This window comes from Melanerpes formicivorus, unplaced genomic scaffold, assembly GCF_026170545.1.
Source record: "Melanerpes formicivorus ecotype bairdi unplaced genomic scaffold, bMelFor1.0.p_v2 SCAF_53, whole genome shotgun sequence".
NCBI lineage: Eukaryota > Metazoa > Chordata > Aves > Piciformes > Picidae > Melanerpes > Melanerpes formicivorus.
In genome coordinates, this window is record NW_027142405.1 from 4,166,747 (window position 1) to 4,185,451 (window position 18,705).

Sequence of the window (18,705 nt, forward strand, 5' to 3'; positions counted from 1 at the left end):
GCCCTCAGTTCTGACTTTTAACCCTGTCAGTTTCAGAAAGTTTGAACTAGGGCATTCTCTGCCCTGCTTTCTTGCTGACACAGAATTTCCTCAGAGAATTTTACTATTTCTGGTGAGAACATGTGCTTGTATTTGCAACTCTCTACTGAGTGTAATTAATCATTTCTGTTTTCTGAGCCATCTTCCTTTTATTTTCCAGGTTGGTGAGAGGCAGAGAGTTCTAGTAACAGAAGAATCCTTCGATTCCAATTACTATGTTGCTCACAATTCTTTCTATGAGCAGGTACAGTTAAATAAGCAAATAATGTCTTTTTGGTTTGTTTTTGCCTTATCATAATCTCAGCAGGACAATGAGCCACAGTGAAAAGAAATGTAAAAACAAACAAACAAACAAACAGTAAAGAAATAAGAAACATTTTCTGGGGCAAGTGTGCCCATCAAGACTTTTTTTCATGAGCTATTTTGTTTGTGTGTTGTAAATACCATTTTCCTGAAATTATGTAAAGAAATACACAGAGGCTCTTTGAGTGTACAGCATGAGGAGAATACCCAAATAGCATTATTTGAATGGTTTAATAAGCTGTTAATTACTGCAGCAATTTTAATTTCTGTGTCTCCAAACCATTGTTTTCTGAATAGCTGAATCTTGATAATTTCCATACATCTTTCAGAAAAATCCTTTCAGGCAACACAGTTTGGGGAGAAAAAAAAAAATCATTTGAAACAATAAGAAAGGTCAGAAACTTGTTTAGATTAACACTGCAGCCTGCATTTCCTTCTGTGTTCATTCTATAAATGAATCCATGTCGTACAGAAACGTTTTCTTTGAGCTAGGAAGGAAGTACAGCATTTATTTCACAAAATTGGTATTTTGGCTCAAGAGCAGATGACTTGCTGGAAACCAATAAAATTGGCTTTTGTGAATCACCATGATTTCATTCTGCTTTTGCCTTTGGCTTTTTATCCATTTTCTTGCACTGAGCTGTCTACTGTTTGTGTTTGCTACCTTTAGTTAGGTGTCTCCCCCTGGAGAAGCTACCAATGATGGCTCTGCTCATGTGGTCAACTAATAGTGCTTTCTTCTGATTCTGGGTTGTGTTAGAATAGAATAGAATAGAATAGAATAGAATAGAATAGAATAGAATAGAATAGAATAGGATAGAATAGAATAGAATAGAATAGAATAGAATAGAATAGACCAGACCAGACCAGTTTGGAAGCGACCTTCAAGATCATCGCATCCAACCTATCACCCAACAACACCTAATCAACTAACCCATGCGACCAAGCACCCTGTCAAGTCTCCTCCTGAACACCTCCAGTGACGGTGACTCCACCACCTCCCCGGGCAGTCCATCCCAATGGGCAATCACTCTCTCTGTGTAAAACTTCCTCCTGACCTCCAGCCTGAACTTCCCCTGGCGCAGCCTGAGACTGTGTCCTCTTGTTCTGGTGCTGGCTGCCTGGGAGAAGAGACCAACCTCTGCCTGTTTACAACCCCCCTTCAGGTAGTTGTAGAGAGCAATAAGGTCACCCCTGAGTCTCCTCTTCTCCAGGCTAAGCAGCCCCAGCTCCCTCAGCCTCTCCTCACAGGGCTTGTGTTCCAAGCCCCTCACTAACTTCATTGCCCTTCTCTGGACTCGTTCCAGCAAGTCAACATCCTTCCTAAACTGAGGGGCCCAGAACTGGACACAGTACTCAAGGTGTGGCCTAACCAGTGCAGTGTACAGGGGCAGAATGACCTCCCTGCTCCTGCTGGCCACACTGTTCTTGATGCAGGCCAGGATGCCATTGGCCCACCTGGACACCTGGGCACACTGCAGGCTCATGTTCAGCCTACCATCAACCAGCACCCCCAGGTCCCTCTCTGCCTGGCTGCTCTCCAGCCACTCTGACCCCAGCCTGTAGCACTGCATGGGGTTGTTGTGGCCAATGTGCAGAACCCGGCACTTGGATGCGTTAAATCTCATGCCGTTGGACTCTGCCCATCTGTCCAGCCTGTCCAGGTCCTTCTGCAAAGCCTCTCTACCCTCTAGCAGATCAACTCCTGTCCCCAGCTTGGTGTCATCAGCAAATTTACTGATGATAGACTCAATGCCCTCATCCAGATCATCAATAAAGATGTTAAAGAGGATGGGGCCCAGCACTGATCCCTGGGGGACTCTGCTACTGACTGGCTGCCAGCTGGATGTGCCAGGGGTGGCAAGAGAAATCCACCCCGACCCTCTCCTCCTCCTCCTCTGCCCTTGCATAATAAGTATGAGGCCCTGCAGGCTGAGGGCAGTAAGGATGAGAGGGCTGAGGCTGAAGAGCAGCCATCCAGAGGGGAGCCTAAGGCCAAGCGGACCCCACCAGCTGTAACGGCCAGCTCTGGGGGGAAGCCTAAGCCCAAGCGGTCCCCACCGGCTATAACGACTAGCTCCACAAAGAAAGGGAGAAGGGTTATAGTTGTTGGGGACTCTCTCCTGGGGGGTACTGAGGGACCCATATGTCGTCCCGACCCATCCCACAGGGAGGTCTGCTCCCTACCAGGGGCAGGGGTTAGGGACATTGCGAAGAGATTCCCTGAATTAATCCAGCCCACTGACTATTACCCTCTGATGGTAATACAGGCTGGGAGTGATGAGATTGACAGGAAGGGCACTAGGACAATTAAGAAGGAATTCAGGGCCCTTGGACAATTGATTGATGGGGCAGGAGCTCAAGTGGTGTTCTGCTCAATTCCTTCAGTGTCAGGGGTGTACACTGAGAGGAATGGGAGAACCCACACCATCAACAATTGGCTCAGGGGATGGTGCCAGCGGCAGAACTTTGGGTTCTATGACCACGGGGCAACTTTCACTGCACCTGACCTGCTGGGTCCTGATGGGGTGCATCTATCTAGAAGGGGTAAAAGAGTCCTGGCACTGGAGTTGGCAGGGCTCATTAGGAGGGCTTTAAACTAGGTCTGAAGGGGGTGGGTGAGGCAATCGGTCCCTCTGCAGAGGTAAGAGTAGGGCGCAAGGTAGGGTCAGTTGAGAAGTCAGGAACCCAGCTGCGATGCATGTACACCAATGCACGCAGCCTGGGCAACAAGCAAGAGGAGTTGGAGGTCCTAATCCATCAGGGCGACTATGATGTAGTCGCTATCTCAGAAACTTGGTGGGACAGCACCCACGATTGGAGTGCTACAATGGGGGGTTACAGGCTCTTTAGGAGGGACAGGCGAGGGAGAAGAGGAGGAGGGGTGGCTCTGTATATTAGAGAGTCAATCTCTGCCACACAACTTGTGGTGGAAGATGAGGTAGTTGAGAGCCTGTGGGTCAAAATCAGAGGACAACCTAACAAGTCTGACATCCTGATTGGAATCTGTTACAGACCGCCCAACCAGGATGAGGCGGCTGATGAGTTGTTCTACAAGCAACTGGAGGCTGTCTCAAGATCATCTGATCTTGTCCTTGTTGGTGACTTCAACCTCCCAGATATCTGCTGGGAACTTAATTCAGCAGGGAGGAGGCAGTCCAGAAGATTCCTGGAGCGAATGGAGGACTGCTTCCTGACACAGCTGTTAAGCGAGCCTACCAGGGGACAGGCTCTGCTTGACCTGCTGTTCTGCAATAGGGAAGGGCTGGTGGGAGATGTGATCGTGGGAGGCTGCCTAGGGTGCAGTGACCACGAGATAGTGAAGTTTTCAATATGCAGGGAGATTGGGAGGAGCACCAACAGAACCTCCACCTTGGACTTCCGAAGGGCGAACTTCAGCCTATTTAAAAAACTTGTCTGCAAAGTCCCCTGGGTACCAGCCCTCATGAACCAAGGGGTTCAGGAGGGTTGGACCTACTTCAAACAGGAGCTCTTGAAGGCACAGGAATTGGCGGTTCCCATGTGCCGGAAGGCAAGCCGGCGGGGAAGGCGACCAGCCTGGATGAGCAAGCAGCTCCTGGAGGATTTAAGGGGGAAGAGGAGGCTGTATCACCTTTGGAAGGAGGGGAAGGCTTCTCGAGGTATGTTCAAGGAAGCTGTTAGATTATGTAGGAATAAAATTAGGGAGGCTAAGGCCCAGCTGGAACTGAAGCTGGCCACCTCAGTCAAAGATAATAAAAAGCATTTTTATAAATATATTAACAATAAGAAGAAGGGCAGGAAGAACCTGCACTCCCTAGTGGACCTGGAGGGGAACACAGTTACTGAGGATGAGGATAAAGCTGAGGTCCTGAACACCTTCTTTACCTCAATGTTTAACAGCAAGGCAGGAGTTCAGGACGAGTGGTCTCCGGAGCTGGGCGTTGGGGTCGGGGAGCAGAGTAATACCCTGGAAATCCATGAGGAGTTAGTTCGGGACCTGCTGAGCCACTTGGATATCCACAAGTCCATGGGACCAGATGGGATCCATCCTAGGGTGCTGAGAGAGCTGGCGGATGTGCTAGCTAGGCCACTCTCCATCATTTTCCTCCAGTCCTGGCTCACTGGTGAGGTCCCAGATGACTGGAAACTGGCCAACGTGGTCCCCATCCACAAGAAGGGTCGGATGGAGGAACCTGGAAACTACAGGCCAGTCAGCCTGACCTCAGTGCCAGGGAAAGTGATGGAGCAGATTATCCTGGCAGCAATAACTGCGCACCTGAAGGATGGCCAAGGGCTCAGGTCCAGCCAACATGGATTCAGGAAGGGCAGATCCTGCCTCTCCAACCTGATCTCTTTCTATGATCAGGTGACCCGCCTGGTGGATGTGGGGAGGCCTGTGGATGTGGTCTACCTAGACTTCAGCAAGGCCTTTGACACCGTCCCCCACAGCAAACTGCTGACTAAGCTGTCAGCCTGTGGATTGGACCACTACACTCTGTGCTGGGTTAGGAACTGGCTGGAGGGCCGGGCCCAGAGAGTGGTCGTGAACGGTGCCGCATCCAGCTGGAGGCCAGTCACCAGTGGTGTCCCCCAGGGATCAGTGCTGGGCCCTGTCCTCTTCAACATATTCGTTGATGATCTGGATGAAGGGGTAGAGTCAGTCATCAGCAAGTTTGCAGATGACACAAAGTTAGGGGCAGATGTTAGTCAATTAGAGGGTAGAAAGGCTCTGCAGAGGGACCTCGACCGACTGGAAAGATGGGCAGAGTCCAATGGGATGGCTTTCAACAAGTCCAAGTGCCGAGTGCTGCACTTTGGCTATGGCAATCCCATGCAGAGCTATAGGCTGGGGTCGGAGTGGCTGGAGAGCTCCCAGACAGAGAGGGACCTGGGTGTGCTGATCGACAGCCACCTGAATATGAGCCAGCAGTGTGCTCAGGTGGCCAGGAGGGCCAATAGCATTCTGGCCTGCATTAGGAATAGTGTGGCCAGCAGGAGCAGGGAGGTCATAGTGCCCCTGTACTCTGCTCTGGTTAGGCCGCACCTTGAGTACTGTGTCCAGTTCTGGGCCCCTCAGTTTAAGAAGGACATTGAGACACTTGAGCGTGTCCAGAGAAGGGCAACAAGGCTGGTGAGAGGCCTTGAACACAAGCCCTATGAGGAGAGGCTGAGGGAGCTGGGATTGTTTAGCCTGGAGAAGAGGAGGCTCAGGGGTGACCTTATTGCCCTCTACAACTACCTGAAAGGTGGTTGTAGCCAGGAGGGAGTTGGCCTCTTCTCCCAGGCAACCAGCACCAGAACAAGGGGACACAGTCTCAAGCTGCGCCAGGGGAGGTTCAGACTCGAGGTGAGGAGGAAGTTCTTCACCGAGCGAGTCATTCGGCATTGGAATGGGTTGCCCGGGGAGGTGGTTGAGTCATCGACCCTGGAGGCGTTCAAGGGGAGATTGGACGTGGCACTTGGTGCCATGGTCTAGTCATGGGGTCTGCGGTGTCAGGTTGGACTCGATGATCCTCGAGGTCCTTTCCAACCTGGGTGATACTGTGATACTGTGATACTGTGATACTGGATGTGACACCATTCACCACCACTCTCTGGGTTTGGCCATCCAGCCAGTTCCTAACCCAGCTCAGAGTGCTGCTGTCCAAGCCATGGGCTGACAGCTTGGCCAGTGTTACAGCAGTTATGCATTTAGTTTTGCTTAGTAGTAAGTACCATTACTGGTCTTGAAATATCTGTTTCTATTCAATATCTGGTTCACTCCTTGTTTTTTTTCCTGGCTCTTTTTTAATCTTCTTGTTGTTTGGTTTGTTGGTGGGTTTTTTTGTTTGTTTGCTTGCTTTTTGTTACATCTCTAACCTGTAAGTTTTCTGTATAGCTGTTCCTTGCCTTTTGTAGCTTATCAGTCCAATTGGAGGAACGTGGCTTTCCTGATAGAGATTAAAAAGAAGTTGCTTGGGGCTTTTTAGTGTTCAATGCTTGTTTTATTTAAATGCCATTGATTAAAGGAAAAGCAGTCTGTGCAAAAAGCTGTTGATTTTTTTTAATGGGGTGCTTGTACAGCACCTGATACAGCTCCTGGTTGGGACTGGTAAAGAATTCACAAAATACAAATAGAGACACAGAGAATAATCTCCAATTTTACTATGGAAGACATACTTCCCATTATTAAAATATATGTCTTTTCCCTAAAATCTTGTGTGGAGTGTTTGACAAGTCTAATATCCTAACTGTTCGCCCAGGTGAGCATGAAACTTGATGCTAGTGACTGATTCTAGTAGTATTAAATTTGATCATAGTAAATTGAAAACCACTTTTGAGTCACTAAATATCTTATTATACTTTGGAAGCTGAAGCTGAGAGTCTTGGTGTAATGTTCTGTTAACTCAAACCTATTCTCAAACCTGTTCTCTCTTCACGAAGCTCATCTATATTAAGAATTTGCTATTAAAGCCACATTGATGGAGCCACACTGACAGGCTTCCTGGAAGAACTGCAGCTTATATTTGTGGAGACTTTGGTGATGTGGTTTAAGGTACTTTATTGAGCATGGGGCTGTTCAGTCTGCAGAAGAGAAGGCTCCGAGGTGACCTAATTGTGGCCTTCCAGTATCTGAAGGGGGCCTACAGGAAGGCTGGGGAAGGACTTCTCAGGATCTCAGGTAGTGATAGGACTAGGGGGAATGGAATGAAGCTGGAGGTGGGGAGATACAGGCTGGATGTGAGGAGGAGGTTCTTCCCCATGAGAGTGGTGAAGCCCTGGAATGGGTTGTCCAGGGAGGTGGTTGAGGCCCCGTCCCTGGAGGTGTTTAAGCCCAGGCTGGATGAGGCTCTGGCCAACCTGATCTAGTGTGGGGTGTCCCTGCCCATGGCAGGGGGGTTGGAACTAGATGATCCTTGTGGTCCCTTCCAACCCTGACAGATACTATGATATTATGATAATCATCTCAACTGACCAAAGGGTACTTTGCCAGACCAGCAGTCAAAATGAGGGTTTCTTTTGGTAGAGCTTTGGTTGGAGATTTTTTTCCTAACAAATACATGTGTCAGAAAAGTGTATGAAGGCATGCCAAGCCCGGCTGCTTGCCTGTATACAGAACCTTCCTTTAATCTCTTTCTTTTTCTGAAGTAGTAGTAACTTACCCCCATCTGTCCCTGAGGATGCATATTTAGTTACTACCATTTCACATATGGAGATACCAAGATTTACAGAGGTCACAGGCCCAGTGATGCTTTGTGACCTGAATTTCCTGCGATTTTAATTTGATGGAGATGAATTCTGTGGGAAGAACTGTGATCTAGTCCCATTGTAATACTGTCTCAGCATTAGGATCCTGGATTTGTGTTTGCTGCTTAGTTTGAATTTGCCTCAGCTTGTCCATCTCTGAAAGGCAAATATGTCTGCTTTTCTTGGAAGATGCTTAGGAAGCTCAGCAGAATCCTAGGACCTGGAAACTCCTACAGTAATGAACACCTTGAGCCTTCAGGGAAAAAATGAAACTACTGGCAATGATTTCCTCCAAGTGAGACAGCCAATGCTTGTGATAAATTAAAATGGAGAGGCGCTATTGGCAACAAAGCACTCTCCAAATGTGGCTGGCACAGAGTTTACCTCTGAAGATCCTCTGCACATGTAGTCTAAAAATCAACCCATTGTGAAACATTTAAATTTCAGCATCCAGAAATCAGGATATACGCATGTGCTCATCATCTTTGCAAAGCTCACATTTGTGTGTGGGTGAACATCAAGCAAATATGATTAAATAAATCCCTGTGATTGGGTTTTTCATTCTTTAACCAGGAAATTACTCCTCTTTTTTAACTGCTTCTGAGCCTTTTCATGCCATTTGTCCTTCCAGCAAAAACTATCAGTCCTGTATGTTAAGGGGCTCTTTCTTATTCTAATATGCATGACCTAGGAACATCTGTTGTGCGGTGCCTTTTTTGTGAAGACCTTACAGGACTGCCTGATATCATGGTTGTGCAGATTCAGGGCAGGGTGGCGTTGGTTGCTGACCAAAGAAACCCACTTGTCCATTTTTACAGGCACTTGCTGATCATGCATCTCAGCTGCAGAGGATCTGTGCAATCAAAATAAGGGCTTGTGCAAACAGAAGCAAGGGCAGAATACAATTTACAGCTGAAAAACACGTTATTTGGGTTATTATTACCAAAAAAAAAGCATTGTGGCATAGATACAAAAAAATGGAAGCTTTATAGCAGTCTGTTAGAATTGTGTGGTGCAGGTGCCCCTGGGAACTGATTGCATCTGGATTCACACATTGCAACTCAGGCCTGGCTTTCTCATCAATCAAAGAGCACGACTCATGGAATGGGTTGGACCTGAAAAGAACTGAACTAATGCTGCAAAGCTCTTGTAGAAAGCGAGCTGAAGATGTTACTGGTCAAGTGTGTCAGGGCTACAATGTGTGCTAGTTACTAAAATTTTGAAGTTCTAGGATTTGCTCTGTTGTTTATCAAAAACATGTTTTCTGAGTGGAAGCTGGAGATGTTGATGTTCTCTGTGGTATTGAGGATTTATGTTGTTTTGTTTCAAAGGTTCTTGTGCCAAAGGATCCTCTGCTAATGGGTAAGATGGTAGAAGTGAATATTTATGAAGCTGGGAAACATTTTATGAAGGGGCAACTAGTGTCAGATGCCAGAGTTTACACTGCATCCATCACCAAGCCTTTGGCAAAAGGAGAAGTTTCTGGTTTGAGAGAGGTGAGTAAGAGACATTTTCTGCCTTTCTACACTGGTAAAACAGCAGCTGTTCAAGCGTGATGATTCCATGGTATGTATCTGTTGTCATTTTATTGGTCCTCATTTATACATGCACGAAGCTTTAATCTTTCCTGACAGAGGGAATCTGATTTTGAAAGATGTTTTTGCTGATGCCCATATCTTCACTTTGCTGAGTGTAAAGGCAATAATACACTTGGGTTATGTTCAAGGGTGCAAGATGAGGAAAGAACTTACTAGAATTGAAAAGATTTAACATGGGTGATTATACAATTCAATGTGTTGCAGTGAGAGTTTAGCGGAGGGATTAATTGGTTTCTTTTGGATTACAAAGCCCTTTTGAAACTATGTGTATTGATTGCATGTCTGTTAAAACAGGTCAAAATTGGATTCAGAGACTCAAAAGTAATTGACAGGTAGAGGTACAGAGTATTTAAAATATATTTTGGAAAAAGATCGATACCTGATTTAGTCATGGAAAGAAAATGAAACTCTTTTAAAAAGAGATCTGATCCTTATTTTACACCTCAGTAGATATGGCTGTTAGCCAAGTATTCTCATATATTTCATGGAGCTTTAGCTGTAAAAACTGATGGAGTGTGAAATGAAAATGTGTATCACATTTCTAAGCATCATTTGATGTCCTTTCTCCAGCACTGTTGTTAGGATCTCCAAAAAATATGTAGCAATAGTTTAGCACATGGAAGAAGGATAATTGGCAGTTTATCAGCCACCTAGCTGCTTTTACAGTAAACTGTTGACAAGTATTAAAGTATATCTGCGTCCTTGTTGAAGTTCTAAGTAGTCATCTCTAAAGTAATCAATGCATACCTCAGGTGACTAGTGTTAACCTAAGCTTCTTGGTCTCTTAAATAAGCCTGGCTATGGAAACACAGAGCAACAATAATGCACCTACTGTAATGTGTTTGGCAGATCGTGAAACTTAAAGCACAAACACATTGCTAAACCTCTGAGTATTGTCTGTGAGTATGTGTATATCAGCCTGATAAGGGTGTGTAGGAGATAAAAACAGCCAAAACCCTCTGGTTGTCTGGTTGGACTATGTAACTATTTAAAAACAGCTGGTTTTTTCATCAGAACACTTTTTAGAATAATCTGCTGGAACAGAACCAACCCTGTCATTAAGCTGAGTACACGCTGCCAGAAGCTTGTAGCATGGGAACAAGCACACAGACTGTTGACTTGTATTTCCTACCTTCAAATGAGACATGAAACTATTAAAATCAAGGGTAGTGATAATTTCCATAAGAACCCGTTCAGATGTACAGATCTGCTCCTGCCCTTTGAGTAGGTATGAACAAGGACCTGGAATGCTCAAGTAGATGGCTACAGCAAGCAAATACTTTGGTGGCTGCCAGTACTCCTTCAAAGGAGTATCCTATTTATGTTTGGTCCACAGAATGTGTTAGAAACTTTGGCTTTCTGAAGAACCAGAATCTCAATACTTCAGTAAATGGGACATCTTTAGTGTGTGGAAGCTAGAGCTGAAAGCTTTTAATCATGTTTTGCCAATATATTATATGTAGAACATAAACTGAAACTGGGGGAAATTCCTCCTGACAAATCCTATGGACTAGCAAGTCAGAAACTTTCTTTAGGTTCCCAGGAAAAAAAAGTCAGTTTATCACAAAAGTCACCATGGGTCAAAGATGTTCTTTATGTTGTTCTTTGTGGTTGGACTGCTGAGAAACATTGCTTGTTAGGTGTGCTCAAGACATGGAATTATAACCTCAGATGCTTTTGAACAAGATAAAAGGGGGAACATAAGTGATATGATCCTTTATATAGCTTGTTATGTGCACAGATGGCACATTGGGAAGAGAAGGAGACAACTCAGATTGTATGTGTTCAGATGCACTCTCAAAAGTAACCAAAGATCTTGAATCTTCAGCAAGATCCCAAGTGTCTCCACAAAGTTTTCCAAAGGGCAGCATGCAGAACTAAAAACTTGGATTGCTTTCTTTTGTCAAACTATATAATGGAGAGAAGGAAGAGTTACCTAAAGTAGGTTATAAAAGCAAAGAATGAAGACACATGTGGCCCTTTCACTTTCTCCTTCCCACTGTGCATACAGATGAGCAGGAATTAGGGCTTGCTTTACATTCCCAGGTCTGAAAGAATGGGTAGCCAGCTGGTGCTTTTAAAACCAGTCATGTTTCTGTTGCTCAGCATGGCTGTCCTCTGGGCAGAAGTGATTTTAGGCAGCAGCTGACATCCTGTATCTTGTGTGTTGTCTGAAGTGCCCAGGAAGTTCTTGTAGACCTCTGATCTCACCCTCTCAGTGGTATGACTTCCTCTCAACTCCTTTACTGTTTACTGGTCCATGATGAGAGCTAGTTCAGAGAAGTACACGAATTTAAATGTAGATTGGGGTAATCTAGATCGAAAGAATTTGATGATGGGCCGTACTGCAGTAAAACGCTCAGATGCTTCAGTCCATTCCCATTCAACAAAGCACTGGGGTTGCAGTGCACTCCTTATAGTTAAGTATGTTGCACAAGTACTATGCTGGAGAGGGACAGATTGCTCAGTCAGGGCTGTAATGTGGCTGTAGACAGTCTGCAGCATTTTAAAAGGTGCTATTCTTGTAGTGTATCCCAGGCATCACTTGCTATCATTAACAATATTTTCATTAGCTTGCATAGAACAGAGTAAAAGATGTTTCAAAATGCATCCTAGCTGTACCTTAATGAGGAATGTTCACTGAAAGAGTGAAAGCTAAAAAATGGAGATAGCAAAACTGAGGGCACTGTAATATGCACCTTAACTTGAACCTATCAGAGCAAGCCACACACTCATCCTAAGAAATAAGGTATTTCTGTAAATGCTGTGACAAGGAGTATCTGCAATACCTTTCTCATCTGCTCTATGCCCCTCAATAATTTTTTACTGATGAGTTCAGAGGGAGCACCACAAGCAACATGGTGAGTCATATACAGGCCTCTTTCTTAACCCTTTTAACATTGTGACTGGCATGCCAAGTTAGTCCAAAGAAATATAAGAAGTAGATCAGCAACTGGAATCAAAAGATTTGACTGGAAAAAGAGAGGATGCAAAATGTCACACAAAGGTTCCATAAAATATTCACCTATTGTATATGTCTGCCAAATAGGTAAAGAAATACTGATTAACTAAATTCAAGATTTCTCTAGCATATACTTTTATCATACTTCTCATGTATGAAAAATATGCATAATAAGTGTGTCCATTAATGTATTAATAATGTGATGACAATTATTAAAGTCCCTAAGGAAAAAAAAACTCTTAACTGAGTAGATGGATTTAGAGTAAGGCCTTGGCATTCAATAACATTAGGCTGTGTGGCAGAAGTTGGAGCAGGAAGGACAGAGGAGTGCTGGAGTCAGTGGCTCAGGTTAAAAAGCTGCCCAAGCAATCAGACTTACTGATTAGGGAGGACATAGTAAGTGTTAAAATGAACAGGTGTTTGCCAGGACTCTTGTTTTTTTTCCTTTAGCATGAATTTGTCATAACAGCCTTTTGAAAGGGAATGATGTCTCCAAGCTGCAGAGTTTTACAAAAGGGCTGTTATGGGGGGGCAAGCACATTTGGAATTATCAGTTCACTCAGAAATTTACATCTACTGTAGATTTATTTGGGTTTAAACTTTAAAGCTGTTTATTCAGTAATAGAATAATGTTTAGAGGTTATATACGTGAAAGCTGAAATCAATAAAGCATAAGCACAGGTGTAAAGACTTCTTTTGGATTTGGTTATAGGATATCTTCTATAGGATATCAGTCTCAAGCTGCGCCAGGGGAGGTTTAGACACAGTCTCAAGCTGCGCCAGAGGAGGTTTAGACTCGAGGTGAGGAGAAAGTTCTTCATCGAGCGAGTTGTTCATCGTTGGAATGTGCTGCCCAGGGAGGTAGTGGAGTCACTGTCCCTGGAGGCATTCAAGAGGAGATTGGACGTGGCACTTGGTGCCATGGTCTAGTCATGAGGCCTGTGTTGATAGGTTGGACTCAATGATCCTCGAGGTCTCTTCCAACCTTAGTTATACTGTGATACTGTGATATATGTGGACTGGTAATTAAAAAGTATTTGCAGTAACATAATAATGATCATTCAGACAAAACAAGCACATCATGTGGTACTGACTTCAGTTACAAATAACAGCAAATAAAGATTTCAGATCCTTGACCAAGAATTAGTTCTACTAAGTTTCACAGGAAATAAACCCAAGATACAAGTACTGCAGGTGTGATATCCTCTCATCGAGGCAGGCTTGTCGCTGACAAAGCATTAAGAATGTACTTCAACATTTTGAGGTTCAGGAAAGCAATTCAGCATTTCTCCTATGTTCTTAAGTGCTCTGATGAGCTAGTCTCTAAGATTTGGAGATGGGTTCTCAATGAGCATAGTACTGATTACATTGTCACTGTATAATAGATATTTTTAATGTCAGCAGTGTGTGTCAGTAGTCTGAATGCAATTTCATTTCAAGATAACATTTTAGTGGGTTTGTTTTTATTATATGTGGCCATGTTTAAGAATCTTAACAGTTTCTCAGCAGCATAAAGTAAAATACCTAATAAATATATCCTGTTTACAGTCAAATATTTGTCTAAAACTTATCACTGAAAGCAAACAAGCAAACCAACAAAATCTGCAAGATTCCCTTGTTAGAAATGGAAATAGAGTGTGTTGTGTCTTCTGTACTCCAAAAATAATCCTACTTGTTTACATACGTTCTGTGACTAGAGCTACAAAAAAAAAAACCCAAAATACTGCAAGATGAGAAATACATGAAGAACAGACCAAAGGACTGATGGATAAAAATAAAAGGCTGGCTACCTGCCAGAATTGTAATGCCTTGCCAAAGTCAAAGCCTATCAGTCTGAAGGCCTTTGATAGGAAATTTTAATCAGAGAGAAAATTAAGGCAAGGGAAAAAAAGTAATTTTAACAGGCTATTTAATTATCTAGTCATTATTGTTTTATGTTCATAATTCCTGTTTCCATAATGCATCTATGACTGACTCTTTTCAAGCAAATGCAGGCACATCTCTGAGTTACCTGCTTTCCATTGGTGCTGATGATAACATTCACCATGTCTAACATTTTTACTGCAAATGCCTCCTCCTGGGAGCCTCCATTTTGCTCTGTCTCCTTCTGTGACTCTGGGATCTTGGTGCTCAACTCTGTGTCTCTCCCAGACCACAGCAATATCCACAGTCAGCCTGTTAAGCTGATAACTATTCAATGAGGAGTCAGCCACTGTTTTTCAGTTAGCAAGCAATTGCATGGTCACTCTCCTTGTTCCTTTGTTTCTCCATCCTACCTTCATCTTTTGCACTAGTTTATTGTACTTCTGGATACTACTGAAGAAGATGTGTGTTTCTGGCTCCCAGTTAGCCACAAAGTATTTTCTAGTTACATTAACCTTTTTTCCCCCTGATTTTAGGAAATGGGAAAATACATATATCAAGTACTTCCCTATAGCCTGCTAGTGAGAAGAATCAACAAAGCATAGCTTAAAGGGAACTCTCTGATCTCAGGTAGAAAGGATGCTTCACTTGCAGGCAAAATAAAATGGAGAAGAGGGGGGGAAGTTTCTTCTGCTGGAACAGAAATGAAAGAAATCATGGCAGAACTGAGATCTCTGTGTTAGAAACTTCAAGGACTTGGAAGGAAATGCAGACGATGTGTATAAGCTGAAGTAATTATTAAGCACAGTTTTTACATATACTGGAGTTTCAAAGTGATGGAAAACTTGATCCCTGAGCAGGAACTAGAGATTAGAGATGTAGGGGAAAAAGAGAATGAGGAAGCAAATTTTGGATCAAAACATGGCATACGGATGTAAAGAGAGGAATCTTTAATAAAACTACAGAAACCATGGAAAGTATGAGAAATGCTAATGAAAGGTGGAATTTCCAAAGAATAAAGTAAAATAAAATACACCTTCATGAAAATAAGGTGTGCTATTCATTGCTCTTGAGTTGTGTGCTCTAGCATATGTAGGGACATACCTTGGCTCAGTTGCTCTCCCTCTTTCTCCGAACCAACTGATTATAGAGCAAGGCATATAAACAATTGCTGCTTTTGCATGTGTTAATCTGTTTTATTTAATGTCTTTCTCATGTTCCCTGCTGGTTGTAAATAGAGGTCATAAAAGATGTTAAATTTTTCCTAATTAATCTGTTTTTCTTGCATTTTGTTCTGTTATTTAAGTAAGGTCACTGTAAAGTTAACAAAAGAAAAGACAAATTTCCTTTCCAAGAGTGGAGTTATCACAGTATCACAGTATCACTTAGGTTGGAAAGGACCTTGAGGATCATCGAGTCCAACCTATCAACACAGACCCCATGACTAGACCATGGCACCAAGTGCCACGTGCAATCTCCCCTTGAACGCCTCCAGGGTCGATGACTCAACCACCTCCCTGGGCAGCCCGTTCCAATAATGAGTGACTCGCTCAGTGAAGAACTTCCTCCTCACCTCGAGTCTGAACCTCCCCTGGCGCAGCTTGAGACTGTGTCCCCTTGTTCTGGTGCTGGTTGCCTGGGAGAAGAGGCCAACCCCTTCCTGGCTACAACCACCCTTCAGGTAGTTGTAGAGGGCAATGAGGTCACCCCTGAGCCTCCTCTTCTCCAGGCTAAACAATCCCAGCTCCCTCAGCCTCTCCTCATAGGGCTTGTGTTCAAGGCCTCTCACCAGCCTTGTTACCCTTCTCTGGACACGCTCAAGTATTTCGATGTCCCTCTTAAACTGAAGGGCCCAGAACTGGACACAGTACTGAAGTTCAATGCCAATCATGGATGTTTTTAAAAAGGACCTACAAAAGTCCCATTTTTACTTGAAAAACAACAAAAATTTATCATGTAATGCTCCTAAGGTGCTGATTTTCATGATCTACACATTATCTGCACACCATTCTGGCTTTGTTTATTTGGGGGTTTGTGTTGATTTGAGGTTTTCTTCTGCTTGAAAGCCCAACATTTCTCATCTTAGACTCTGAAATTAAGGATGGATTCTTTCCTATGGGCAGAATGGATTTTTCTTTCTGGGTTTAGATAAGCAGTGGATTGGATTGCCTGTAGTGGTTGGGGAATTTTAATCAGTGCTGATCTTTAGCAACATACTTAGCAAATATCTGTGATAAACACTCGATGTAGGTCAGCCACCTTGGGTCATGGGTATGGGCTGGGTGACCTCTTAAGTTTGTTTCCAGCCTTATCTTCTGTAATTTTATGAACATTTTAATTTAGCCAGAAGTCATTTCATGACTAGCAAAGTGGAATAGAAAGTAGTTCATTGATCCAAAACATTTCTCTTACTTAGAGGACCCACTTAGAGAGATAAAATACATTGACATGATTTAAGGCAGCAAACCCAAGAGCCAGCATAAAACCTTCACCCAGTAGTTTTATCCTGAAGTTTTTAATTTAATGGGGATGTTCTCTTTCACCCTCTCCCTCTGGCAGGACTGAATTTTAACTACAGTGATGAAAGCTAGGATGAAACAACACATATTACACAGCTACTTTTCAAACAAATGCTCTCTTAAGTCTGTTTCAGGGGAAAAGATACAAACTCTACTTACTTTTCATTCCCTCAACAGTCAGTGTTATTTGGCTGAATGTCCCTGTCTAATCACTTTAAATTACATAATTATGTTAATCATGTGCAATACATGCATAAATGGAAATAGTAATGACTGGGATGGTTCAACTCTTAAGTCATTTTCTGGAGAGTGAGAGTAGGTTAAACAGAAATGCTCTACCCCTCCTGCCTCCAGTAGTAAAATTCCCAAGTGCTAAAATGGTATCACAGTATCACAGTACTTCTACATGAATACTTAAAATAGGGTAGCATGGAAAAGGCACTTGAAGCTCATGAGAGGAAGTAGAGATTTAGAAGGGCAAAAGAACTTTTCCCATCACCAAATGGAAGGCCTGTAGGAGATTCATTTTAGATATACAAAGTATTGAAATGTTGAACTCTTAGAAATATAGTTGCTACAAGTCAACTGGGACTGTAGGCACTAGACCTATGGTACAACAGAGTCCTAAACAACCTAATTTTTCACACCAAGGAGTCCAATAAAAACTGGCTTGAGTATACCTGTGAGCCATTACTGCCTATGATACTGATGTACTCTTGTATTTGTAGATATGACTTGCATATCTAGAAGGGATATTGTTGTAATGATAAGTTGTTTCTGGTTGTTTACTAGGCTTTCTTAAACTTCTGTACTATCTCCTTTCTTCTTCTAGACAAGGTGATTAAAAGGGTTAATTAGGCTGAACATGAGCCTGCAGTGTGCCCAGGCGGCCAGGAGGGCCAATGGCATCCTGGCCTGCATCAGGAACAATGTGGCTAGCAGGAGCAGGGAGGTCATTCTGCCCCTGTACACTGCACTGGTTAGGCTGCACTGCACTGGTTAGGCTTGCACCTAAAGTACTGTGTCCAGTTCTGGTGCCTTCAGTTTAGGAAGGATGTTGACTTGCTGGAGCTGGGGTTGCATAGCCTGGACAAGAGGAGACTCAGGGGTGACCTTATTGCTCTCTACAACTACGTGAAGGGAGGTTGTAGACAGGCAGAGGTTGGTCTCTTCTCCCAGGCAACCAACACCAGAACAAGAGGACACAGTCTCAAGCTGCACCAGGGGAGGTTTAGGCTGGAGGTCAGGAGGAAGTTTTACACAGAGAGAGTGATTGCCCATTGGAATGGGTTGCCTGGGGAGGTGGTGGAGTTGCCATCACTGGAGGTGTTCAGGAGGAGACTTGATAGGGTGCTTGGTTGCATAGGTTAGTTGATTAGGTGTTGTTGGATGATAGGTTGGACACGATGATCTTGAAGGTCTCTTCCAACCTGGTTTATGCTATGCTATGCTATGCTATGCTATGCTATGCTATGCTATGCTATGCTATGCTATGCTATGCTATGCTATGCTACCCTAGTTTTCTGCTTCTGCCAAAACTTTGTACAAGGCCTTGAATACATACTAGGAGAGTGGGTAACTACCCCTGTCTCTCTGTATTTATCCCTTTGCTTTGTACGTGTAAAATAGTCCACATGCAGACAGAAAAGGCTAACTTTTCACAAGGCAACCACAAATGTATGTGTCCCTGGTCTAAACTGATGTATTTTAAATGTTACGAGGAAAGGCTGAGGGAGCCGGGTCTCCCTCATTAGTTTTGAGATTGTTTGGAGTTCATTAGCTCTGTGATTGTTTTGAAGGCAAATTAAAATTACAGTCATGAGATTAGGCCATTTTTAATTTGAAACTATTTTAAAAGTATAACTCATTTCAAAGGAATTAGCAAAGCATGTTAAAGGCAAATTAAGAGTGTTCCGTATCCTTTACTATGTTCCAAGTTTTTATCAGATTCTAAGGGGAATAATGGCTTTGTAGTAGTCTGAAAAATCATCCTTGTTGATTCTCTTCATGATGAGAATTTACCAATATATTCATATCGAAAATAACTTTTTTTAATTAGTCTGACAAATCTATTTAGTGTTGAATTGATCTGATCCAGCAATATTAGGATTAACTGTCACAGCAGACTACCAAGATCCATTCATATTCATGGCTTCCCACTCAGATTTGATAACATTTGGATACAGTAATTTACATTTGTGTTTTTAATATG

General features: G+C 43.4%; 1 protein-coding gene across 1 annotated transcript in view; it reads left to right on the forward strand.

The window, feature by feature from the left end:
- CDKAL1 (CDK5 regulatory subunit associated protein 1 like 1) overlaps nucleotides 1-18,705 on the forward strand; it is a 489,452-nt gene that overhangs the window by 446,988 nt on the left and 23,759 nt on the right. Inside the window, exons 14-15 of the mRNA XM_068160857.1 lie at nucleotides 200-283; nucleotides 8,883-9,047. Coding sequence (XP_068016958.1) covers nucleotides 200-283; nucleotides 8,883-9,047 — 249 coding nt within the window. The remainder of the gene's footprint in view (nucleotides 1-199; nucleotides 284-8,882; nucleotides 9,048-18,705) is intronic.